The sequence below is a fragment of the Schistocerca serialis genome, chromosome 3 (assembly GCF_023864345.2).
Source record: "Schistocerca serialis cubense isolate TAMUIC-IGC-003099 chromosome 3, iqSchSeri2.2, whole genome shotgun sequence".
NCBI classification, from domain to species: domain Eukaryota; kingdom Metazoa; phylum Arthropoda; class Insecta; order Orthoptera; family Acrididae; genus Schistocerca; species Schistocerca serialis.
The window spans coordinates 807,444,252-807,470,961 of record NC_064640.1 but is presented as its reverse complement, the minus strand read 5'-3'; the positions used below and the strand labels follow the sequence as shown (position 1 = coordinate 807,470,961).

Genomic DNA, 26,710 nt, shown 5'->3' with positions numbered 1-26,710 from the left:
GTCCCCAAGTCATGTTATTAAGTGGTTGGAATTAAAATACAAGGTTGAAACAACTCTTCTTATGTAATTTCCGGCAGTGGAAAAGCTCCGGACTGCCATAAACTCTCTCGTAAAGTACCGTATCCATTAACGTCCACAAGGAAAAATTTGCTGCATTTAATCACACGGATATATGTCACCAGAAACCGGAAAGAGCTCATACTACAAATAGTAGTATTAAAAGAAGAAAGTTTCCTGCGCAAGAGTCTAGGGGCGCACACACACACACACACACACACACACACACACACACACACACACACACACACACACACATTCGCACATATATACATTGCTGCATCTCAGTTTAATTGAAATTCTATGATTATGTAAATACAGGATCTTATTAGCAATCAGCCTCGCAGCCGATCAGTTCCAGCGGAGTGACTGCGCGAGGTCGTCCAGAAGTTTGGGCACGCTTTCAAACCAGTTCACCTCCATTATACAGTTTACCACACCCACTCATACCAGCATTCTTTGACGCGAAAATTGCGCAAGCGTCTAATTCGAATTGCCATCTGCTACGATTATTTTGCTTTGTTGCTTTCCGGCGTGCTTTTCGCAGTAGCTGACACTAGAATGTCTTGCAGAAATGTAGTAATTCCACCACTGAATCAAACGTATCGACTCTGCACTTCCACATTAACGGTACACCGTAACTGCTACAGGTACTACGCGTGATAATGTATGTATATCTACAATTACTGAGCATTAGCGACACTGGTCGTGTAAGAATTAAGATGGGGACAGTTTTCACACCCGAACTGTAAAAATTCTTAGATCGTCAGACACTTGTATTCGAGTGGACTGACGCCGACGGATCAGTCACTCGTCGATGTTTGATACTGTTTACCATGTAAATGTTTACATTTAGTTCAAGAGCTGCTTCTCTGTTCTAACGACCCAAGAGATTTCAGGTTTTCCCTTTATGCATACTTAATTACGAAAACAGTAATTTACAAACAAAAGCACAAGACGGATAGGCAGACTCAGATAAAAATTTTTGTAGTTTTCTCGCGACCAGGACGTGACAGCAACAGCAGAAAATATAGCCCTTGGCGAAAAATTCCTTTCAAATAAGTGGTTCATGATTATCTTACTTGCCACTTGTGCAGGGTAGGTATTCATGCAACGTATCCAGTTCTGAAATTAATGATCTGGTTTCCTCTGTTATTATTTCACTTCATCATCCCTCAAATTGGCTCAAGTGGGCCACCAGTAGTACAACAGTACAATATAATAATTCACAGAAAAAAGAAAGTGTAATGAAAATGAAAAGATTAGACTTAACACTATTTATAGAAGATAACTTCTACTCACTAGCTGAGGTAATCTATAATGAAATATAATGTTAGACGAAAAGCACGCCTTAGAAAATGACTGAGACATCTGTATAAGTAGTGAACTGGCTAAGTGATAGACCTGAATAACGCAAATTTAAAAAGGAGAAAAGAAGAAGTATGTAAGTACCTTTACCTTAATGACATCTGAGAAGATTCTGCAGATAAACGAATGTTTATCGATGGTGATGCTGGCGTCTGAGGGTGATGTGAGTCAGTCAGTGATTGGGTGATTCCTATATAGTGAAGAACATCTTGGGGTATGCATGGTTGTGTTGAAGAATGCTACGGAGAAGCTTGGTAGAGAATTCTGGAAGGAAAAGTGACTGATGGGAAGGGCCTTCATATATGAGAGTAAGGTACAGAATGGTTCAAATGGCTCTGAGCACTATGGGACTTAACATCTGTGGTCATAAGTCCCCTAGAACTTAGAACTACTTAAACCTAACTACCCTAAGGACATCACACACATCCATGCCCGAGGCAGGATTCGAACCCGCGACCGTAGCAGTCGCGCGGTTCCGGACTGCGCGCCTAGAACCGCTAGACCACCGCGGCCGGCAGTACGGTACAGAGAGCTGCCTTGTCGTAGTGTTGAGAAATGGGTTTATGTATGTAAATTCATGATGCTGTTGGGAGATATTGTGCAAAATGGAGGAAAGATGAGAGTTTAACATCCTGCGACGACGAGCTTATTTAAAACAGAGCGCACGATCCTGTTTTTGATTTGGATTTGAGCACTTTACCTTGTAAAAAAGTTCCATTTGGACAATGATGGAAGATAAAATCGGTTACTACTCCTGTTCATAAGGTAAATGAATGAATGGAACGCTATGTATAAATTTTACAGTTCTATTAATTTCATCTGCGGATTATGAATACGATAGCATAAGATACAAAGTGGTCGTGGATATTCTGTAACTCAAATAGATCTATAATTCGCCATTGTTACCTCAGAGACGCACTGCGCTTAAACAGCGTATACTTCAACATAGTGCTGGAAGCAGGCAATTTGGTATGTGTAGGCCATGACCCGAAAATACTTAAAACTCATACTGCATACGTCTCAGTCCATATACCTTTTATTGCCGTCTGCAGATAACGAGCTTCAATTAGCACCACTGCACAGGGGTTAAACCAGTGAGCAGACTCTGTAGTTTGTCAATTGACACTAAGTTTAATTATAGATAGTAAAATACTGTCTAAACACACCGCTGGTGGCAGTTTCCATATTCTATTATTTTTGATTCAGACTGAGTATTGTTTCTTCCTAGTTCAACGAAGACTTAGAAACGGTGGGACTAAAAGTGAAGGAGGAAAAGTAAAAGCTCTAACACAAGAAATCAAGGTCTTTTACCTGTGAAAGAATATGAGAAAGTCATTATTATTACTCTAGTTATTCGACGTGACTATTACAACACATCGTACAGGGGTTGGACAAAAACATAGAAACATTGAAAACGTTACACATTACCATTCCTAATAAGGTGTAGGAAACCCGCTGGCATTCAAAACAGCTGCCAGTCATCTCGGAATGTTTAGATACAGACCCTTTATTGTTTTCGGGGGAATCTTATACCATTCTTTCAACAGCATAGTAGGAAGCAAAGGTAAAGATGATCGAGGTGGGTAGCGATCATTTACTCTTAAGCAGACCGCTGAGACTGAATAATATTGAGCTCAGGTGACTATAGTGGGCAGGGAACATGGGAAAATTTTTCTTCGTACTCACAAGATCAGTCCTGGACAATGCGAGCTGTGTGAAGAGGGGTCTTGTCTTGGAACACAGCATCACCAATGAGGAACAAACATTGTACCGCGTGTTGAAACTGATGAGCTAAAATGGTCACATAATCCTTGACAGTAATGTGACTTTGCAGAGGAACGATGGGGCCCATGGAATAACACGATATGACTGCACAAATCGGTCTAAGGCGCTGAAGTCATAGACTGTGCGAGTGGTCCCGGCGAAGGTTCGAGTCCTCCCTCGGGCGTGGGTGTGTGTGCTCGTCCTTAGGATAATTTAGGTTAAGTAGTGTGTAAGCTTAGGGACTGATGACCTTAGCAGTTAAGTCCCATAAGATTTCACACACATTTGGACATTTGACTGCACAAATCTTCACCGAACACCCGTCGTATTTCACAGTTAGAACACAAATTCGGTCAGGAGTTGGAAACAGTGTGAAACAAGACCCATCCGGCCAAATGTCATTCTTCTATTGCTTCATAGTCCAGATTTTATGGCTTCGGCATCAGGTTTTCCTGTTACGGGCATTTGCAACAGCTACGTTTTGTTTTGGTATTCCAACTCACACTGCAATTACCTCCTTATGGAGCTCGCTTCGCGTTCGCTTGGTGCTGACAGATTCGCGAGTGAACATTCATTTCCCCACTGACTTTTTCAGCTGTCGTCCTCTTATTTTATGTCACAGTTCTCATCAATGGCCGTCTGTGACGGTCACTCAACCAACACTTTCGTCCGCGTTTTGGCGTAACGGATAACGTTTTTCCGACTTCCTTGTACGCGGAATAAATCTTCGATACGGTCCATCTTGAAACAGCAAACACTTCGGCTACCTTCGTTACTGAAGCAACTTCCATACGGTCAACAAAAATTTGCCGACGTTCGAATTCACCTAGCTCCGACGTAATGCACTCACAACTAAACAGAAACACTACTGACACTGTCAACATATTGAGGACATTGCAACAGCGCAACCTGCGGGCTTGGCTTGTAATCTGCATTTATTTTCAAGCATACATTTCTTGCGACGTTTCCATATTTTTGGCCAACTCTTGTACATCGTATCAGAACAGGCAATAGGCCACCCCAAGTGACCTCTGAATATCGTACTAAATGCAGATTGAGTCTAATATCTGGTAATACTAATTTCTAACTTCTTCAGTCTTAGAGGTACAACGTTTTTGCAAGATCCTTTACATAGCAAACACTATCTCAGCATTTCCTCACTTAGTTTAAAAAATAACTTGCATACTGTTTAACTCTATCAGTTGGCTTCAAGAGGATGCATGTATACGTCTACCTTCATACGGCGTCCCTTATGAGCATTAAGAGCGACAGAAAGTAAAAATTATTTGAATCGTTCACTCTGTGTGAGATTTGAGACTATATATTCAACCGCTGTGTATCCATGGACAGAATTAGGAAGTAAACCAGTGGGAGTTACGAAGCTATTAAGGAGCACAGCGCTGTAAGCCTGAGTTTGTCGAAGTTGTCCTCGTCCCAGATAATGTAGGAGGATCGATATGCAATCGGCTGTGAAGTCGCTGGTGTCCTGTAAGCTGTAAGTATACGATACAGGCCACAGCGGATATCATGCAGCAACCAAATCTGCCGTAGCAACACCGCAGATGCACACTCAGCCATACTGGGGAGGGTATCACCGCGCTAGCAGACGCAAGTATGTAATTAAAAAAGGAATCTTCGTTTAATCCGAATCTCAGTGTTTCTATGGAAAGAAATGGGAGAAATGAAGACAAACAGAAGGCAGTGTAAGAGCTCCAGTATGTCATGAAAAACTGTCACTGGTGATATAATTATTTCTATGGGTGTTTCATCATTTCATAGTGTGAGATTCGTTTGCCGTTTACGCAGATGTTCATGCAGGAACTTAGTTTATATATATCGTTCTTAATGGGCACCAGATTAGTATTCACGTAAGCGAATGCAGAGAAGTGCCCAAACACTGTGTACACAACGCATGTAACCTCATGGCAACAGTAAACAGAGCCGCGTCTCTATGGTGTAGGAAACACACGATAAATTCGCTTGCATTGTCGTGAACAACGATATGAATTAATTACTTATGGTTTTCGCTCCGTAAAGACCGAATCAAAGTTATGCAAGTGACTAGACGGCTCTTTCTTAAAGCAAAACCCAACTCTTCCATTTCATAAGGACGTTGTCCATTGATTGACGAAACAGAAATGCGATGGATCTGCGAGGGGTGGGACGACTCAAAATTTTCCTGCAGTGCTGAAATACAGAACGTTTTTTACGCTGTCTTGCGAATACAGACTGAAAGCATTTGCTAGAAACAGCACGAGTATGGACAGAAGTAAGATGAACAAGAAATAAGGTGGAGTTTTTGATAAACACACTCTGTGAAGTGCACACGTTCTATACAGTTTACTTCAATTAATTTCATATAGCCGTCCTTCTCTCAAAAGTTTCAACATTTTATTTTATTTCATTGAAAAGAGTACGGTATGCTTGTATAGCCAGTGGTATAAGCAAAATAAACACTGAATGCTATTGTTACATCCACGCCTTAGAATTGAATACGCACCATATGATCAGTCAGTAGTTGACAGTCAATATGTGCATTAGTTTCATACATCAGTGAGGAAAAAGCTGAATGGTGTGTTTTTACTATTGCGACAAGTTAAAGTGTGAAATAAAACTGATATCGTGAAAACGTGTTTCCATTTTGTTACAAAAAGCCTCAGGTTGAGTTTATCTCCTAGTAAACCGACGATCACTGTGTTAAAAACAAACATAAAGATTAGTATATCTTTCTGTATACAGCATGTGTCATGGAGGAAAGGTACATGCTTTGAGGGGTTACAGTATTAGTGACTCGGAACAAAAAAATCAGTTGGATATTTGCCCTATTCCGAATAGTTTCCGAGATAGAACACATTTAATCACTTGTGTACGTTTTTCTTGAAAAACACGAAAGTAGCTCCATTCAGCGAAAACTTGTCACAGTAAAAAATTAAACTAAATTAAATTTCCTACAGAAAAGGTCCTATTCCAGCATTACCAGTCTGCGCGAGAATATCGAAAATCTCGCGTGACCCGCGCGCTGTTGCTGAGGCAGTTTTTTGAAGGCCCATTTGAGGTAGTTTCCCGACTTGACAGAAATGTTTCCATATATAATGGATTAACAACGGGACCTAGGCAGAAAACGTCAAACAAATGAGAGAGTCATTATGTCGACTTTTTTATTAACCACTAGTTATACAGTTTGTTCAGCGTGAGCACCGGAGATGTCAACGAAATGATGCATCCGAAGAGCGACGTGATCAACAGTTGCTCACAGCAGTCCCTGTGGAATCTGAGCAACTTGTTACTGTATACTGAGCTTCAGATAAGCTACAGACCGAACGTTTCACTGTTATACGCGTTCGTTTAGATATCCCCAGAGGCAAAAGTCACATGGATTCAGATCAGGTGATCTTGCAGGCTATGCATTCGGAAAACCTCTAGAGACATCACGTTCGTGGACGGTTTAATTAAACAGATTTTTCACTGGGTGAGCGACAAGAGGTGTTGCCCCATTTTGTGTGAAAACGGTGGTTTCCATACAGTTGCACTCTTCGAAAGCAGGAATCACATGCTGCACAAGGAAGTGCCGATAACGGGCAGAAGTCACGGTACAGCTGACAGGCCATCTGGGTGTATTTTCTTCAAAGAAGTACGGATAGAGAATAACGGTGCTTGTGAATACACAGCACACAGTCACATACGGAGCTTGTAACAGCTCTTCGTGCACAACACGCGGTTTAACAGTATCCCAAATTGTGCAGTTTTGTGTATTCACTGGGTCCTGTAGTGTAAAATGTGCCTCGTCACTCCATAGAATATTGCCCGGCCACGTGCCATCAATGCCATCAACATCGATCCGTGCCAAATATCGAAGAGCAAATTCAGAAGGTTGCTGCTGATCATGAGGTTTCAGTTGCTGCACCCCTTGGGTCCTGTACGGGTACCAGTGTGACATAGACCGAAAACTTTCCGTATTGTTGATCATGGGATGCGTCACACCAAGCTCACCGGTGTTATCATATATCATTATCATCTTCTTTAATCATTTAAAGACATTGGACCTCTCATCGGACCTGTAAGTCGGCGATACTCTCTCGGTACAGCACTGTAATTGCTGCCGTTTACATGAAACAGCTTCACTAACAGTGCACGGTCTCTCTTCGCATAGCTATACTGTTCAGTGACGGTATGGCTTGTCTGATGACAGCGTGGATGTCATACCGTCATACAAACAGTGTGCAACGCCATATTTGCACCTGGTGGCCTCAATTGGAACCAATTTTTTTCCAGCGTAAATTGATTCCGCATTAATGCATTTGCGTATTTACTGATCTTCACAGTCGTACGATACTTACAGCCTACTCTGGACCTCAGTGATTAGCTGGAATTAAATTTTAACAATCTGGTACAATCTTTTTGCCAGATACTCATAAAATGACAATAACGTAATAATAATGGTTACGAACTAAATCACGTACACACAAGGAACAGAAAATGAGTTCAGAAGTCATCCATTTAAATTTTTGCTAACAGATACTTTACCAGCTACGGAGCAAGCAATATTAGCCCTGAAGAGTAACTGAGAAGATCATGCTTTTCGTTTTACTTGCGGTTTCGTTAGTAGATGTTTCGAAACAAAGCGGATGCAACGAATGGTATGTCTCTAAACCGTTTGACCCTGTGTGACTGAGACGGAGCTATGAAATTATTGTGCAAATGACCTCCTTTCTTCGTGGTTTCCAGGAATTCGTAATAATAACCTGTTAATCTGTTTCAATGACATCGCCTAATCAATTAGACGTACACAATAGATTCGGCAAGAAATAAGGCATGACCGTGATCCAAAATTCCTGTTTCTTAAATTTGTAGCGAAATAGTTTATCCGTATTTGATGAAACTGAGAGAGACGAATGCATAGCGTAACGCTCTGACAGAATGAATCACTGAAACGAAAACAATTATCCAATGATAGCTTGCAAGGGAATAGTTCTGTATCGTTTTTATAATTCGCTGTGTAGGCTATGCCAGTTACTGATAATGTTAATGTATAGATGGTGCTATACTGACGATATGCGTATGAAACCTAATAACAGGTTCACAACATGTCGGAAAGGGACTACTTTCCAGAATGAGATCGCAATAATCAATTCAGAGAGGTGAAACTTAATATACAGAAATCTGTGAGCATATTATGGACTGTTCGTTACCTTCAGATTGAACAAGAAAACTGATCGCGTTCTTAGAGGACATATTTGCAAACCTGGTGTGGGCAACACAGAGGGATCATTGAGATGACACTGTGTACGGAGAACGGGGCAGTGGCGACTTTCAGTGAGTCTGACAATGGAGCGACTGTGATAACACAGCAGCTGAGACAGCAGCTATGATTGAAACGGCGATGCTCATCGAATTGTTCTTAACTCTTTTATTAAAAAACGAGTTTCTCGTCCAGGCCCTGAAGGCCCAAGGGATGTCTAGCGGCCGCCGTGTTGTCCTCTGCCTTGACGCGACATGCGGATGCGGTATGGGGATGTATGGTGGGGACGGGGGTATGTGGTTAGTACACCGCTCTCCCGCCCATTTTGCAGACTTTGCAGACCGTGGAGCCGCTACTATTCGCTCAACTAGCCAAGAAACTGAGCGTTTGACGCCTTCCCGATCTGTAGAGACGGTACTCTGTGCCACAAATGGTAGCAGAGTGCTGTGCAAGGAGTCTTACTGAGGGTATATCCTTTGGCGATTTCATGGCACTTAAGTTCGTACAGAAGGCATGTACATATGCGATGAGTCAATATTGGAGATTAAACCCCATGTAGTTAATCTTTCCCCTACCAAAAGCGGCATAGCCTTGTAGTAAAATAGTCTACACATACAACAGTACAGAATGGACTGATGAACAGTTCGATAAATTTTAATCGATATCTCTTTCCGAAAATTCTAAGAGGATCATGAGTCTGGAGAGCATATTTAGCTTAATCCAGTACCAACTCAGAACGTACAAGCCACATTCTGGTAAGTCACACGCACTGTGTGAGGAAGGTTACTGAGAGATACCTCAAATCACTTCCAGCCACTTATTGTGTAGGTCACACTAAGAGTTGCGGCTGTGTTTCATCCTAGAGATGTACCAGCACTCTACTCCACGGATTCTACAATATATTTGTTGATCAATGTCTATCTGTCCCGAATAGTAACTATAAGATAGTCTTGTTATAGATCTGAATTTTCTTCTCTTCATATATGCACTGTCTCCGTATTGAGCTATTGTTCTAGTCATAAAGAAATAGCTGTAACATGAACCTCTGATGTCTTAATCTATGCTTAGGGTAGTCACGTAAACGGGAAATGTTACCGTGTGTGCGTGTGTGTGTGTGTGTGTGTGTGTGTGTGTGTGTGTGTGTGTGCATGTGAGAGTGTGGGTGATTCACTTTACCACCTCGAAGTAAATATACCTACTTACGTTCATTATTAAGGAATTTCGGAAAAAAATTGTGTAATCTTAGGATGAAATATTCGTCAGTACAGCTCAGTCAACTGGCCTCGAGTGCTTGCCTTCCTGACTCAATACTGGAGAACGTATTTCATGTAGTAATTGGTAGGCACTACGAAGATATTGGTTCTACTGTTTGTAGGAAAATGACTTTGTCAGACAGGTTGCTACATAATATTTCCAAAACTAAAACGAGTTTAAATTTGAGCCATCGCTAGACATGGTGATGTTCAATGACAAATGAAAAGAAAATGGCAGAACTGTTGATTTCTTATTTCATAATTTATGACAAATTTTCTTGACAGAAAAACAATGAAAAGTATGTTTTTAAACTAGAACCAAGCGTTAAGTCAACGTATTTTCAGCGAATGTTAGACACTTCAGCCTTATTATTAAATTTATACGAAATATAGTCTGCAGGATGTTAAAAGAGAATATGACAGAAGTTACTCAAGGTAATTCAACCTTTTATAAAATTACTCGAGGAAGGAATTGCCTAAATCATTATTGTAAAAAATCATGAAACATCCAGTCTTTTAATTCTTGACACGAAGAGAATTAGTGTGTGGCATGTTCTGGTACAAATGAGGAACGGCTATAAACTGTATCTGAAAATAATCGTATCCACAATTTCAAGGCTATTTCGGCTAAAGTATTATGTGAAATGCCTGTCAGTTGACGTTTCCGAAAGCGTCGCGTGTTAACCATTCTATTGAGTGCAAGAGGAGATACCATTTCAACGATATGCATACCGAGTTAGGACTCGAAGCAAAAAAACGGTTATAAGGGCTTTGTACGCTGTTGATTTTACGTATATGTATATCGATGTAACTAACCTGGAGTTCTTCCTTGCACCGCCTTTCTTCCTCTAAGGACATACGCTTCTCGTGTTTCTTGAAGTATTTGCGTTTCGCTGCCTGCAGGTTGAACCACGTGTAGGAGAAAGACTTGACGAAAGGCAACAGTGCCTCGATGAAAGGATGAAATTCATCCTGAAAATAAACAGAAAGGAAATATAATTAGTAAATTTAATCTAGCCACATAGAGATTATGTAAGAAAACTCTAGAATTTTTTACGATAGATTTTCAGACAAAATATGTCTTTGCAAGACATGACGGTGATATCTCTTAAACAAAATTCATGCTAACTTTCAAGACCTTAAGGGCATATCAAAAAAGTTATCTCAACGAAGAGTCTTAAATAGTTCGAATAAGTAGTTTTTTTGCAGCTCTTTATTATCCTACCTGTACACTGAACTTCATTTAAGCGGAAGAAACCACCAAATATTGCGCTATGGAAGGTTAAATAATTAAAAATTTCGAGTCATAGCAAAATCGTTACTTTTTACAAGTTTCAGTTTGTCAACTACAGAGATATCGTAAGATAGTTCAGAAACTGTTCGTTGGAAAATAGGTGAATTATAATGTCATTGCCAATTTCTTCGCTGAGATTTCATCTCTCCTTTGGATTGTGGCTCGCCATTATGTGTTACGCCATAGAAGAATTCATCAGTGCCATCTGTGGACTAAGATGTGGCGCTCCTATAATATTTTAGGTGCGTATATAGTGGCTGGAGATTCAAAATATAAGGATTCCATCAATAGACCATTAATGCTTCCCTTATATCCATCATGTGTGTACAAGGTATGGTTTCAGTCGGATAATCTCATTTTGCGTTCATATCCTGTGCTACGTGGAAAATATAGGTTTCAGATTAAAATTACTCAACTTCCATATCAAATCGGATGTTTTCCAACAAACATAGTAATAATACAGATGTTTATATACTAGCAGAAAAACTACTGCAGATTTCGTGTTGATGCGGCTACTTAAATCTCAGTACGTGCTAATGCTAATGTCCAACTATCACTTGACCATAGGAATTCAATTACGAAAACGTGTGTAATATTTTACTGCCCCTTGTATTCCTTGAAGGAAGCAAAACTATTATGCGCGTTTGGATTTCCTCTTCAAGAAGAAGACTTGTCTATAGAGCCTGAATTTTTGTCGTCCTGACACTAACATTCTCCGTACCAGCAAAAGCTATGACATAGTCTGCACCACTGAGACACTGCGAAGGTTATTGGCTATCGTTATACCAGTCAAGTTATGTTTTTGGTACCTGGTGGCGATTTCTTGTGTGCTATTGAGTTTCAACCGATATGTACCACGTGTAAATTTAATCGCTTGTAGGGGCATATGCGCTCTCGCTGTGATGCAAGACAAAAGTACGTCATCCGAAAGTGATTACAATGGAAAGAAGATAAGGAATAAATTGGATTTTATCTTAGCTTCTGAACATAGGAATGTGAAATGAAGAGCTCAGTTATGATTTCGCAACTACGTTTCCCCTGCTGACGATGAAAGACGCTAAAACATGAGCAGAAATCCTTCACAACCACACGTAATGACTTTCGTGGATGTATTCTAACGAACACTATCTAGATGTTTCATTAATGTTTTAGATATCTCATAGAAATTTGAAAAGACACCGTAGCCTATCTGAAGTATTGAAGCTCTATTAGAAACTAGAAAAGGCTCCCGGCACGTTAGTTACCATTTAATATCTAGGCATGTGTGCGGCGTCTGAAATGTTGACCCTAGAGAGGCGTCTCCATATATTTGTAACATCGCGGACTTATTTCCCCTCCAGGAAGCATAGCCGTCGAGTAACACGGACGGCAACGACCATTTTGGTTTTTTAATCAGCAGATTTCGAGCTTCACGTAGTTTTTATTCGTATTATTAACCTTAGCCTAAACTCATTTCATATGTGGCAGACAGCTGTACAAAAACCACAAATTACATTGAAAGCCAGCCACTGCTGCCGGTACGTGGTCGTTACGCTTCTGGTTCAAGCAACATCCGTGGTTCTCTTGCAGTTTATAACAGTTCAGTTCGGCAAGCCACTTTACTAGAAGACCGGATGATGGCGACGACACAGAATCCCACACGTTGTGCTCAAGTAGTGGCTTGCTGAGCAGAGCTAGGCCGTTAAGGCACTCTGTTTTAATGAGCCACTTAAATATGACGTCGCATATCACTCGCTGGCTAAGTTCCTCCGCTGACTCCATCGACTTTAGGGCTGTTAGAAAGACTTCAGAATCTTTGAAGCTCACATTGTCCCTGTTGTATGGGCTCTAACGTTACATCTTTCAATGTGAACTTGTTAACAGTCACTTAAGAAAATACTGTACGCGATAAACATGTACTTAGCTCGAAAAGGGTGTCAGCCGTATGGCTGAGGCGCTAATGGTTTACAGGAATTTGCGTATACTGCAATTTATATCAGATTTCGATACAGCAAGTTGTGTCAGTCAGCAAGGAGAAAGAAATTTAAAGTATTCCTGACACATACGATATGTATAAACTCTGGTACAGAGACTAGACATTTCCAGACATCTCTATTTTTTTAATTTTATAAAATTTATTTCATAGAATGCGGTATATCGAATTTCCGTTACAAACACAAAACATTTCTCGCAATCTTCACTGAATGTATGCACAGTTCAGTTGCCAAAACAAATGTTAACTTCATACAATCAGTCCTTTTGTTCAAAACACGAGTTCACTTAACATCACTAAGTCAGTTGTTACAATACAAGTTTAGTGGCTTTCTTTTTAGGTGTAAATTTGCAACTACATATTTGAGTGCTGACATTGGCGTTTATAATGCATTTTGTTATTTGTGTTATGTTCTGATTTTTTGAAGATATTATGTATTAAAACTGTCACGTAGTAACTGGCTATTGTCATGATTTGTAGATTCTTCAAAAATATCCTCCACATAAACCCTTACCATTATCGAAGAGACACTGGTGTCCAAAATTAAGGCAACAAACCACTGTTTCCCCGTCCTGTGTCTAATTCACGATATAATCATACAAACTATCATCAAATGTCCGTACGGTCGTGTTCTGCACGGAGGATAGCATTCCGGACACCGAACAACCATGCCAACGTGACGTCAAGGCACCTATGAAACGGGGTAGTGTTTGCCAGGTAGTCCAAATTCACAATCGCTTCGTACACAGACATAGACGGTGCAGTATGGCACAGTGAAGACGCCTGCCAGACTCTACGGTGGAGAGACATAGGAAAAATGGAAGCAAGACAGTTGCAAACTGATGTGACGTGATGGCTTAACGTGAATCGTTCTGTTGTTTTTCGGATGTGACGATAGTTCATAAAGACCGTAACTGTATCGTGAAGTCCAGAGCAGGGCCGACACGTGTGACATCAGAAAGAGAAGACCGTTATTTGGCTGTAAGGGGACAAAGGTACCACCTTAGTACTGCACAGCAACTGCCATCTGACCTCGCAGCACCCACGGTTCGTGTTGCATCGAGGCAAACTGTGTACAGAAGGCTTCTGCAGTGCGGCCTTTATTATCGGAGACCTGCTGTATATGTACCTCTGACGCGTCTTTACAGAAGGGAACGTGCAGAGTGAAGTCGTCAACATGCCAACTGGACGGTCGGACAGTGGGCAAAGGTTCTTCCCGCAGGTGAGTCCTGATTTGATCTGGAGAGTGATTCTCGACACATTCGCATCTGGAGAGAACGTGGAAGACAATTTCGGTACCCAAACATTGTGGAAAGAGACCGATATGGAGGAGGGTCCCTAATGGTGTCGAAAACCTTTTCATGAACATGTACGGTTGAATCGGAAAGGTTTAACTGCTGTCAGGTATCGTGATGAGATTTTGGGGTCTTGTGTGGGGTCGTTGCGAGGTGCTCCGGGCCATGATTTCGTACTTTTCTTGGAAACGGAAGAATTTGCATGTATGCCGTGGCCTGCTCGCTCTCCCGATTTGAATCCCATAGATCAAGTCTGGGATACACTAGTGACACGGGTTGCATTACGTTAGCATCCATCAACCACTATCAAAGACTTGCGAGCAACTCTGCAGGAAGAATGGGCGTTACTGCCTCAACATGAAATTGATGACATCATTTACAGCCTGCCCCATTGTTGTTAGGCCTGTACTGCTGCCAGAGGTTTTTTGACATTTATGTGGTGCAGGAACTGCAAAAAGTCAAGAGTTCTCACTTCGTCTACCAGAAAACTTCACCTATCACATCAGAATGAACAAGAGCTATCGATGTAATGTTAGGGAGTGATGCGAACACAAAAAAATTGCAGAACAGCTCATTCGATATCCACTGATTGCAGGGTTTTACAGTAACACCCAGTAGAAAATAAGAAGCCTGGAATCGAGCTCTTCGGTTTCAGAGGTATGATGTAATCAGTGATAAGCTCCATGGTCTGTGAACCATGGACTTTGTGTTGATTGGCACGAATATGTCTCATACAACTACAAGGATGATACTTCCATACGTGAGACGTATTTGAAACATGAATAATTACGATAATCACGTGACTTTTGGGTAAGAAAAGGACAGATAAATACAAAAGTAGTAAGGTTAATGTGGAAGAGGGGAAGTTGCTTTTGTTAACGTGATCAAGGCTCTCTCCATTATTTTTGACGAGGACGCAGTGTCTTATCGTCGTCAAGGTAATTAAAAACTCAGTACTATCTCAGTTGAAGCCGCTAGTCCACACTCATCGCCGGCCTCTGCGGCCGAGTGGTTCTAGGCGCTTCAGTCCGGAATCCTGCCTCGGGCATGGATGTGTGTGATGTCCTTAGGTTAGATAGGTTTAAGTAGTTCTAAGTCTAGGGGACTGATGACCTAAGATGTTAAGTCCCATAGTGATTAGAGCCATTTGAATCATTTATTCCACACTCATATCATTATCTTATTCGTGAATGTCGGGGGGCACAAAGGAGAGAACTTTTTTCCGAATTATTTAAATGCTTACTCAACTCTTCGCACGTTTTGCATGACAGGTTCTTAAACGTTCTAGAGAAGCAACTAGTGGTAGTGCCAAGTGAAACGTAGATATTTGTGATCTTGTAGCAAGTTTTTGAGAGTTTATCAGATATTATTAAACAGAGACTGCCTTTTCAGATAGTTAAAAGCATTTAATGAAGCTCTCAAACGGGTCAAGTAATATATTACGAACAATAATTTGCTGCTTTACACTTGCCTTGCTTGCACGTTTAATCCATTCTCGACTGGTAACAATTATAGTTGGTACCAAAAGTGAACTGCACGAATGTCATGTAAATGACCCATTTTTAAAGAAAGTATAGTTTATTGCTACTATTCCGGTGAAGAACAATCTATTATTTGCCTTTCTGCCAATTTGTGTTACACTACTTCGCGACTTCTTCATGGCTTAGCCACAGTTTCATATCAGCGCACACTCCGCTGCAGAGTGAAAATCTCATTCTGGAAACATCCCCCAGGCTGTGGCTAAGCCATGTCTCGGCAATATCCTTTCTTTCAGGAGTGCTAGTTCTGCAAGGTTCGCAGGAGAGCTTCTGTAGAGTTTGGAAGGTAGGAGACGAGTTACTGGCAGAAGTAAAGCTTGAGGACGGGGCGTGAGTCGTGCTTGGGTAGCTCAGTTGGTAGAGCACTTGCCCGCGAAAGGCAAAGGTCCCGAGTTCGAGTCTCGGTCCGTCACACAGTTTTAATCTGCCAGGAAGTTTCATATCAGCGCACACTCCGCTGCAGAGTGAAAATCTCAATATGATCTATATCTGAAAATGGTGACTAACATAAAATACGATTATTCATCACAATAAACAGTACTTTAGTGATGTTGTACACACAACAGTCATATCCTTCTTTCAGTATATACTGGTGTGTAATACTTAAGAACATAGATAATTTTCGCATGGTGTTTCGCTGCCAAGTTATATAGCTCGATGAACCTTGGGCTACAGGGCCTATACAGACTGAACATTAATAAAACCAACAGACTGCAGGGACGGATTACTGACTGGAGGAAGAAAGGTTCTGTGGACATTTGATGGACGATGTGCGTGCCAGGGCAATAGATCGTCTCGGGACACAGTACAGAGCTGCATCGCATCCACGTCACAACAGACGTTCAGTGCGGCCTTCGTAGGATGCTAGACTCTCGTTCACACATGCCTGAAATACAGGATACACATAATAGTACTTTGGCTTACACCATGTTGGTGGGCCATTTGCATGGAGCTTTTATAATGGTTCGTCTCAATGTCCTGTTGAACCCGGGCCTCCACCGGTCTGCCACCTCCCCGCACGTTCGTCTGTCTGAAAGGACCTATGATCACACAAACGCCATAAAATGGCTAGAAATGTTGTGTGATGTCGTTGGTGTCTGTAAGGACACTTGCTTTGGCATAGCCGTGCTGCTTTTCGACCGTTTCCATCTGCTTGGCCATACCCAAAGAGCAAATCGGCTTGTTCCAGAGATGAATACCGGACCAGTCTGCTGCTTACAGTACGCTGCGTTTATCACACAGCCTGCAACACAAAGGAACAAATGGCACGTGGTCAGGGGAACTTTCATTCGTCAGTGCCACCTTCCGTCGCAACGATGCATTTCCAGACACATGTTCATAGGACCTTTCTTCCTCCATTTCCAGTCAGGAATCCGTCCCTGCAGTTTGTCGGTTGTATTAACGTTCACCCTGCGTAGAAACAATTGCTACAGTATAGTACAGAAGGTAATTGAAAAAAATACGCAATGCGACGAGCAGAAACTGCACTTTCATTAAAAGACAGTAATTACACTGAAGTCTCAGCGATTTATGGTGGTCACCAGGACATTACAAAAGGCGAGACATGGTTGTAGTTATAAAATGATCTGTGGTCCCACGGACAGCTGCACATGGTCCTGCAACGGACCACAAGGTTGGTAAGGGTATCTTGCGGTGAAGTGTTCCATTCGCACACCAGCGCGGTTGACAACTGTTGGATAGTCACTGGTGGCTGTCGACGTGCTGCCGTAAGTGTTCCCAACGCATCCCACACGCGCTCGATGGGATTTAAGTCGGGGGAACGAGCAGGCTAGTCCATTCACCGAAAATCCTCCAGTTCCAAGTGCTCCTGCCCCTGCGCAGTTTGATGCTGTCGCACATTGTCAACCGTTAAAATGAACTCAGGGTTGAATGCACCCCAGAAAAGATGCAGATGAGGAAAGACTACAGTGTAACGGTAACGTTGCCCAGTGAGTGTATTGTGTTCAAAGATTTTGCCTCCCCAAACCGTAACACCCGGGCCACCAAAACGGTCATGTTGGACAATGTTCCTGAGTGCATTAAGTCTTCCCACCTCTCGCCATATGAGAGTACGTAATGCACCCAGGAACAGCGTCGAAAATCATAGGTATGGTGGTCCAGACATTATGGTGTGGTGAGGCATAATGTTGCATGGCCGTCCTCACAAACCTTTGAGCATGATACACTAACCGGGCAGCGTTATAGTCACACTGTACTGCTTCGTCTTTTCAGGGGTGCATGTGGCCCTGAATTCATTTTTATGGATGACAACACGCGACGAGCGAATGGTCTGGCTTGTCCGTTCGCCGACGTAAATCCTATTGATCAATTGTGGAATGCGTGGAGGATACGTATTTGCAGCATGTTCAGGTGCACTAACGACCGTCCTCCAGTTGTCAACCGCTCTGGAAGAGGGAATGAACGCCCTACCACAAGAACTACTTACCAAATCTGTGGCTAACTTTGATTCCACAACGAACTATTGTGAACAGCGACCGTAGACTATAGGAGAGGCACACAGCGACCAGTCGCAACCCCGTTAGTTTTTATTACTCTTGCATATATAGATTTTGCCTATAAATACTATCCAACAAACTCGCGGCAGCACATGTCACCATGCTATCTTACTGGTGTATTGGCAGAAGAACTAGTAAGATCGCATGGTGATACGTACTGCCGCGACTTTGCTGGATTGTGTCTCAAACGCACTGCAGGTGGTATTTACAGCTGAAATCTAGATATGCGAGAGTAATAAGAACTAATGGCATTAGGACTGATTGCTGTGTGCCTCTCCTTCCTTCAATTTGAAGGCCGGCCGGTGTGGCCGAGCGGTTCTAGCCGCTTCAGTCTGGAACACCGCGACCGCTACGGGCGCAGGTTCGAATACTGCCTCGGGCATGGATCTGTGTCATGTCTTTAGGTTAGTTAGGTTTGAGTAGTTCTAAGCTATAGGGGGCTGATGATCTCAGATGTTAAGTCCCTTAGTGCTCAGAGCCATTTGAACCATTTTCTCAATTTGAGGACAGCATGAGAGTACGTTGCACAGAATGCATGGCGTCCGTGGTGATCGCATACCCTGTTTAATAACGATGTGCCGCTTTTTGTAATCTCCAAGGGACCATCATAAATAAGTCATCCCAGCGTAATCATTACCTTTGAATAAAAGTGTCGTTTTTGCTCGTCCCATTGCGTATTTTTTTCCTTTACCTTCAGTACTGTAGTGCAGCAGTTCTTTCTGTATACAGCGCAGTGACACGACAAGCGAAAGTTCATTTCGTCTTTAAGTTTTGTACACCAGTGTATTATCGGCGCAAACGGACTTGCCGCTGTCGTAACACCGGTTCTCAACAAATCTCCGAAGTTAAGCGCTATCGAGCTTGGCTACCACTTGGATGGGTGACCGTTCGGGTCTGTCGAGCGCTGTTGGTAAGAAGGGTACACTCAGCTCTTATTAGGCCAATTGATGAACTATTGTCGTCTGTAGATTCCACCAATACTACTGAGAGGGTTACAACACAAGGACACGACTATTCAATGTCTGTTCGTTTTTATACGCACGCGCACTACTAACTCGGACTGAATAAGTTTGAAAGCCTAGAAACACATTAGGCTCCTCTGGGGTATACTAGCTTATGAAAAATCTTACCTTTTCTCTCTGTAGGTTTACAAAGTAGTGATACTGTGAAGGAAATTTGATTATGTCTTTCAATTTAATGATTTACCTGCACCATTATTAGCTATATGTCACGTAAATTTTACGTTTCTACTATGATTTATTCATCGTTTACTAATTTATTTTTCGGACAGCGTATTAAAGTTTTGGAGCAGAAGATTCATTACTAATGAGTATAGACACCACGCCTTCCAAATCTTTCCACTCACTAATGGAATGAGTGACGGCGTCCTCGTAGCTATAAAAGCATTACGTCATAAACTGTTCCAGAACGACGATTCCTGCACGTGATGTAGGGCAAAGAAACACACTTCTATAGAGAGAACAATAACATTAAGCATCTAAACAGCCAGAAATGGCTAGCGCATGACATCATATCATTCATAATGACTTGTTATATGGCTAGCGCATGACATCATATCATTCATGATGACTTGTTATTCCGTCTTATCGATCTACTTTACATATTACTGGAAATTCTTTTCTCCTATTATCCGAACTAATTAATTAATTTTACACGATTTTAATGGAAATTTGGTTCCAAATGATTGTGTTAAAAGCTTTGTTTTGGACTTTTAAAGCTGCCAGTTATTGCACAAGAAGAAAAAATTCAATTTCAACTCTTTTAGAGCAATAATTTTTCTGAAGTAATTTACATTTATCTGTGCCAAATAATTTTACTGTTGTAGTCAATTTAACAAGTTTAAAGGGGTAGTTATGTGAATTTACTGCGTTTCGTTTTCCTGCCAGCTTCTCGCTCCTAAACACTGAGTTCAATTGCTTAGTACCATAGTTCTCAAACAACCTCGTCGGATTCGTTGACAGTCCCAAATTTCCTACGATTGAAAATAGCGTTGCTTTTCGTTTATGTTTATAATATACTTGATTCACATGTGAATCGTTTTGAAGCAGTATTTGTGTGAGACGTTGCAGAATGGGGAGTCGAAATACGCATTAAACTGACTGAAAACACAACCTAATCCTCCTAAGCGATAGTAACTACCTGATAAGATTTAGTGATGGCAAATATAGATAGCATTGAATGTGCGTATTTATATTTTTGAAATAAAAAAGCAAACAAAATCAAGAAAATAACGTGGAAATGACACGCATGTAAGTAGCCGAACACGAAGAACACTTGACTAGCAGCTACTATTGTCTAGACATCTCACAGAACTGTAGAAAGAGTTGTGCCATGTCAACTAGGCAATATATCTGCAGCGCATTACCTTATGGGAGCTTGCTGTGAAATAGTAAGTGAAGTCATTTCACGTAGGATATGATAGGATGGTTTGTTTGGGGTAAACAGTAACTGAGAGAATGGTTAAACGAGAGACACAGAGACAGTAAGAAAAAAGAAAGAAGACAGGAATTTTCGACGTCAACGACATTATAAACTGACCACCGACTCTGATTTGATGAAAGTCGAGGAGGGGTGCGGCCGTGGCTTAGTTTAAGTAAACATCTCGACATTCACCTTAACCCACTGGTCATATTAAATTTTACCGTATCTCAGATGAAACAATCCTCAGTGGAAACCTCATGCACACATTTTTAAATGTGCAGTCTGTTTATCATGTAAAAGTGCTGTAACTGCTGGCCTTCATTGTAAAAAAATCAACTGGTCAGTGTAGCAGTGCGCAGGAGCTTGTGATCGCCAGAATACACGGAAGTGGTTGGTTAGGTATGGCTCAAATGGCTCTGAGCACTATGGGACTTAACGTCTGTGGTCATCAGTCCCCTAGAACTTAGAACTACTTAAACCTAACTAACCTAAGGACATCACACACATCCACGCCCGAGGCAGGATTAGAACCTGCGACCGTAGTAGTCGCGCGGTTCCGGACTGAGCGCCTGAACCGCTAGTCCACCGCGGCCGGCGGTTAGGTATATTACACAGTGTAAATGAATGGTTATTATTATTGTTATATTGCATCGTAACTATTGAATGACCAGTTTATCTATTAAAACACTGAATATTTCAAAATTAGTTATTTTAGACCATAAAAAGAAGTGTACAAGGTATATTTTGTAAACGGGTACATATTTTGTCTTGCATATCAAAACATTAAAAAAATTACCTAAGAGCATTACAGCATAAAGGAAAATTTGCTTCCCCCTAAAAAAATTCAGGTCTGAAAGGGGTGATTGCTCTGACGTGACCACAGAAAGCCTAAAATCAAGATGGTCAAAGGGGCATTTATTTCTCGCTCCTGCCGAATATGAGTCTAGTACCTTCATTACCGCAGCACCTGGACCGGTGAAAAAGAAAGACATGATAAGCTGATGGAATACGCCTTGTGCCACACAGTACTATGCAATCGTGACACAACGGATCGTAGAAGGTAAAAGTTATAAGAGAAAGTTTGCCGTGAATGATACAAATAACTAAGGATGACAGGGGCAGCAAATACATAGAAATGAACAAATTGTCCTGGAAAAGAAAATGATTGAAAGTTTCGTTGTTTAAACAAAACTCTTTATTTTAGTTACGTATATTTGCCCGTCACTGCAAAAGGAATTAATAATTCCCTAACTAGAAATCTAAATTTATAAATTATCGAAATTGGAGGGCCAGAACACTGTGCTGCACTTAACGTTTGAAAATGCGTCAGATTTATTCAGACACGTGGAATATGCTTTTCATGAGGAGTCATAGTGGTACTAAGTTCATTTCGAAACGGCGTGTACGTTTAAAATGTGAAACGTTGTGCACGGCTGACAAATGATATGGTGTTGTGCTGGACGGTATTACACGGATGAGCAGTGCAATGATGAGAGGCCACAAGTGGCGAGAACATCGACCTTGCCCCAGTATCTCGCAGTGTGTCTATTGAAATGGAATTATCAGCTACTACGTGACCCCAAGTCCAAGGTCGTTATACTTGGAAAGACGTGGCATGCGGGTTGAGGCGCTGCCCGCTTTCTGACTGGACGCTAACAAATGGAGGAAGCATGGCATGTCATGCGCATGAAATTCATTGTAATTATCTCCGACTAGTGCCATCGAAAGTATAGAAAAAAATCAAATACTGACCTGTAGACGTCAGTCTCCTGGTATGGATAATGCCATATAACAATATGAAGTTAGTGTCAATAAAAGCTACAAATTAAAAAGCACGAAGCCGCTACCTGATTATTCAGCCCGGCCAATATTTCGACAGCTGCTGTAATCGTTGTCCTATGTTGCGCGTTATCCCGAGTGCAACTGGTGTCTACAACGTGTCACATCAGTAAAGGTCGGGAGATAACGTTACTAGACTTACGCTTGATACACCTTTCTAGTTTATACAATGTGACAAGCCTGAAGAAGAAATTTTAGGAAACAAGTTTCTAGACAGTGATTCATACGACATTTTTGGTTGAGAGACTCCGAAGGACAGGTTAAGCCGTCTAATTGCAAGGATTTTCTTTCTGCGCACACGTTAGTGTCTTTCCTTAGCCAAATATGGGCGTTGTCCCGTAAGTGTATGTGTAGAGCGAAGGTGACTATGATTAGTACGTGGTGGGTTTGTGAAACGTGTTTGTATTGTTCATGACAAGCAGAGAGACAGGAGAGAGTAAACCTGACGGTGTCTTATACTCTACAGTGGAACTGCACCAACATGGGACACCGTCAGTGTCAGATGCCTTCACATCTGCGGTTTGGAATTTAATCCAAAAAAATTATTGCGAGGTCTGGAGATAACGAAATTGTCAGCTGGATACTGCGGGTTAAACTTCTTACAATACCAGTTTTCGAACCTACTCTGTTGATACAGGTTTCTCTGCAGACAGACACTGGCCTCATGTTCGGGACGACAGCTATTCAAATCCCAGTCTGGTCATCTGGATTTAGACTACGAGCAGCACCAGATTGTCGTTTGGAGTATTTTCCATTGATAAAGATGTTCGTTTTAAAGGGAGATTGCAGTACGTCATATATTGACGCAACTAGAAGAGAACTGTTATACCTACGCCACTATTTGGATTAGCGACACATTCATTTATTATCACGAGGCAAACTTCAAACGCTCTGAACAGGAGCCAAGCGCTATGTGTCCTAATCTGCAGTCATTCAGACATTTCTATCCCTTCAAAACTGTAGAGTTGCTTAGATTGCGGCCTTCTCAAAACTGTAGTCTGATTGTGACGAAGACTTAACAATTAGATGATCTACAGCAAGTGACAGCCAAATGAAATATTAAAATCAGTGTATGACGTACTCGTGAGCTTAATGATCGTAGCTGGAGTGCTTTTAAGCTTAAAACGCTTATTTTACATCGTTAGTTAGATTCATTCGGAATGTCAGATACCCATAATTATCCCTACATCTGTTCATATTATTAAATTAACGACCTTTGCCGCGTTTTTCTATCTGTTTGTGAAAACTAATATCAGCAGCTAGTAGGATTTTGATACGGTTTTCAGTAACAGACACACTGATTCACAAGCAATAATTCGTGCAAATTGGCTGAACTGTAATGAATTAAATGCCCCACCCTCGTTTTTCTGTCCGTAAGTGAAGGTTAATCTCAGAAACAGCTATAGGGATTTTGTCACTGCTTTCACTAATAGATAGACTGATCACGGGGAAGGTTTATGTATATAATTTATTACGTCTACGCCAGTCAAGTCATACGGCTGTAGATTTATGGTGCTACCCGTGCGATGCCGCGACAAGTCGCTAGTTATAACTAAACGGTCTTATACAGTAAATAATTTTAGGGGGTCATAGAAGCATAAGGACATGCAACAAATGGAAAGAAGTTAGTTATGACGTTGTGGTGAGCTATCAGAGAAAGAAAAGTGAATTGTCGGTCTGGTAGTAAATTATTCTCCGCAATATAAACATGTAACGACACAGATGGTACTACTGCTCAACGTTTCTCCATCTCTGTAATTACTACTGCAATGGAGATAACTTACAGACATAGAGAAAGGAGAAGAGAGAGGGGAGAGACGGGGGGAGGGAAGAGGTGGAAGCAAGGTAGGTTTTCATAACAGAAGACTGTCACAGGCCGGAGAGAAGACACATGTGTGACATATACATGTTCCAAATACTGACATTATAATTTATTTTCTTTTTTGGGCATTATTAAAAAAGTCATCATACTGAGCCACAAAAAACGAGTAGAGTAGGTTCAGGAAGGACGAGTGTTGCTTTACTTCACGGACGTCTTAGGATCAGGCTTCGCCCCCTGATTTTTGCCTTTGGCGAATAGTAGTTAAATGGTAAAGTCTTCTGCCACGAAGGTTCACGTCGACGTACTTTTCACTACGGAGCAAACGTTTGAATGTGGCATACATACTACTCTATATATGGACTTCTGTTTCACCTTTTAGGAAAAGCTTGAAAGAGAAGGGCAGGCACACGGGTGACCTCATGTATTTCACGTGAACGACGTAGCAGCTGGTAGGTTTCTAACTTCCTCAGTGTATATACCGAGTCTCATGCCACAGAAACAGTTTCGAACCGTATTATGGAAGATCTACTACCGTTTACGTCATTTTAAAACGAAATAAAGCAAAATTGGCTCTATGGTCACCTGATCTTTGTTCAACAGATGAGGACACTTCATCCAACGCTCTGAAGGGAAAAGTACGTGGCTAACAGAAGCATATTATGTAATGAAAATATATAGTAGCATCGTGAGCTACGAATCTGTTGAAACAGTAGAAAATAATCCCGAATCGAAGACTCACTGAGGGTGTTAACGAAACGAGGTCCCAGTCAGGAAGATAATACCGGGTGATCAAAAAGTCAGTATAAATTTGAAAACTTAATAAACCACGGAATAATGTAGATAGAGAGGTAAAAATTGACACACATGCTTGGAATGACATGGGGTTTTATTAGAACAAAAAAAAAACACCCCATACTGCTAGACGCGTGAAAGATCTCTTGCGCGCGTCGTTTGGTGATGATCGTGTGCTCAGCCGCCACTATCGTCATGCTTGGCCTCCCAGGTCCCCAGACCTCAGTCCGTGCGATTATTGGCTTTGGGGTTACCTGAAGTCGCAAGTGTATCGTGATCGACCGACATCTCTAGGGATGCTGAAAGACAACATCCGACGCCAATGCCTCACCATAACTCCGGACTTGCTTTACAGTGCTGTTCACAACATTATTCCTCGACTACGGCTATTGTTGAGGAATGATGGTGGACATATTGAGCATTTCCTGTAAAGAACATCATCTTTGCTTTTTCTTACTTTGTTATGCTAATTATTGCTATTCTGATCAGAGGAAGCGCCATCTGTCGGACATTTTTGAACTATTGTATTTTTTGGCTCTAATAAAACCCCATGTCATTCCAAGCATGTGTGTCAATTTGTACCTCTCTATCTACATTATTCCATGATTTATTCAGTTTTCAAATTTATACTGACTTTTTGATCACCCTGTATATGAATCTCGACTTCTATCTCGGTTAAGTTTGAGAGAGCAGTGTTTGCTATAAGTTACGGGATTTTGGAGATCAACAGGGAAGGGCCAACAAAACGTTTGGCGTACCTGGTACAGGAGTACAAGACCACTTCGTGTGCCTGCAGCAGTCCGTGTGGACGCTGTCCTGGACACAGTGCTTCTTACTACTGTTACGTGCGTTTAGCACTTAGTTTCCGAGCCGCTGGAGAGAAATATGGCACAGTGAACACGTCTGAATGATAGTCGGCGTGGCCAGATCAAAGCGAATCTTGACGCTGGCCACAGTCAGCACGAGGTGGCGAATGTTGCCCGTAGCGACATTTCACGTCTGTGGAGGAGATTCTAGAAGGAAGGAAATGTTTAACGCCAAGAAGGGCAATGTTAACCGCTCGCAACACGTAGGACCAAGATAGTAATCTTCCTTTATATGTCGAACATGTCGAACCAGCACAGAATATTCCCTGGCTAGAGAGTTCGAGGTAGCCTATGCATCACACATCTCCCGCCTTCGGCTTCGCGAGCCTGCCTGTCTGCCCGACAGCCCACTGCCTGCTTTCTTCTTGCACAGAGGAACTACACTTGGTGAATGTGTTGTACTACTCACCGAGAGTAAGTCGAGAAGCGGCGAAGAAGTGTCCTATTCAAGAATATTGAGGCTCGCTGTCTGCTTATCTGATGGTTCCCTGGGACATGTCGGTACCCAGCCGTCGGCCGTTGTGACCGAGCGGTTCTAGGGACTTCAGTCCGGAACCGCGCTGCTTCTACGGTCGCAGGTTCGAATCCTGCCTCGGCCATGGATGTGTGTGATGTCATTATGTTAGTTAGGTTTAAGTAGTTCTAAGTCTAGG

General features: G+C 41.8%; 1 protein-coding gene across 7 annotated transcripts in view; it reads right to left on the bottom strand.

The window, feature by feature from the left end:
* LOC126470658 (nuclear factor 1 X-type) overlaps window positions 1-26,710 on the bottom strand; it is a 597,492-nt gene that overhangs the window by 487,149 nt on the left and 83,633 nt on the right. For all 7 annotated transcript variants that reach the window (XM_050098642.1, XM_050098644.1, XM_050098646.1 and 4 more), the window contains exon 2: window positions 10,498-10,653. In XM_050098642.1, coding sequence (XP_049954599.1) covers window positions 10,498-10,653 — 156 coding nt within the window. The remainder of the gene's footprint in view (window positions 1-10,497; window positions 10,654-26,710) is intronic.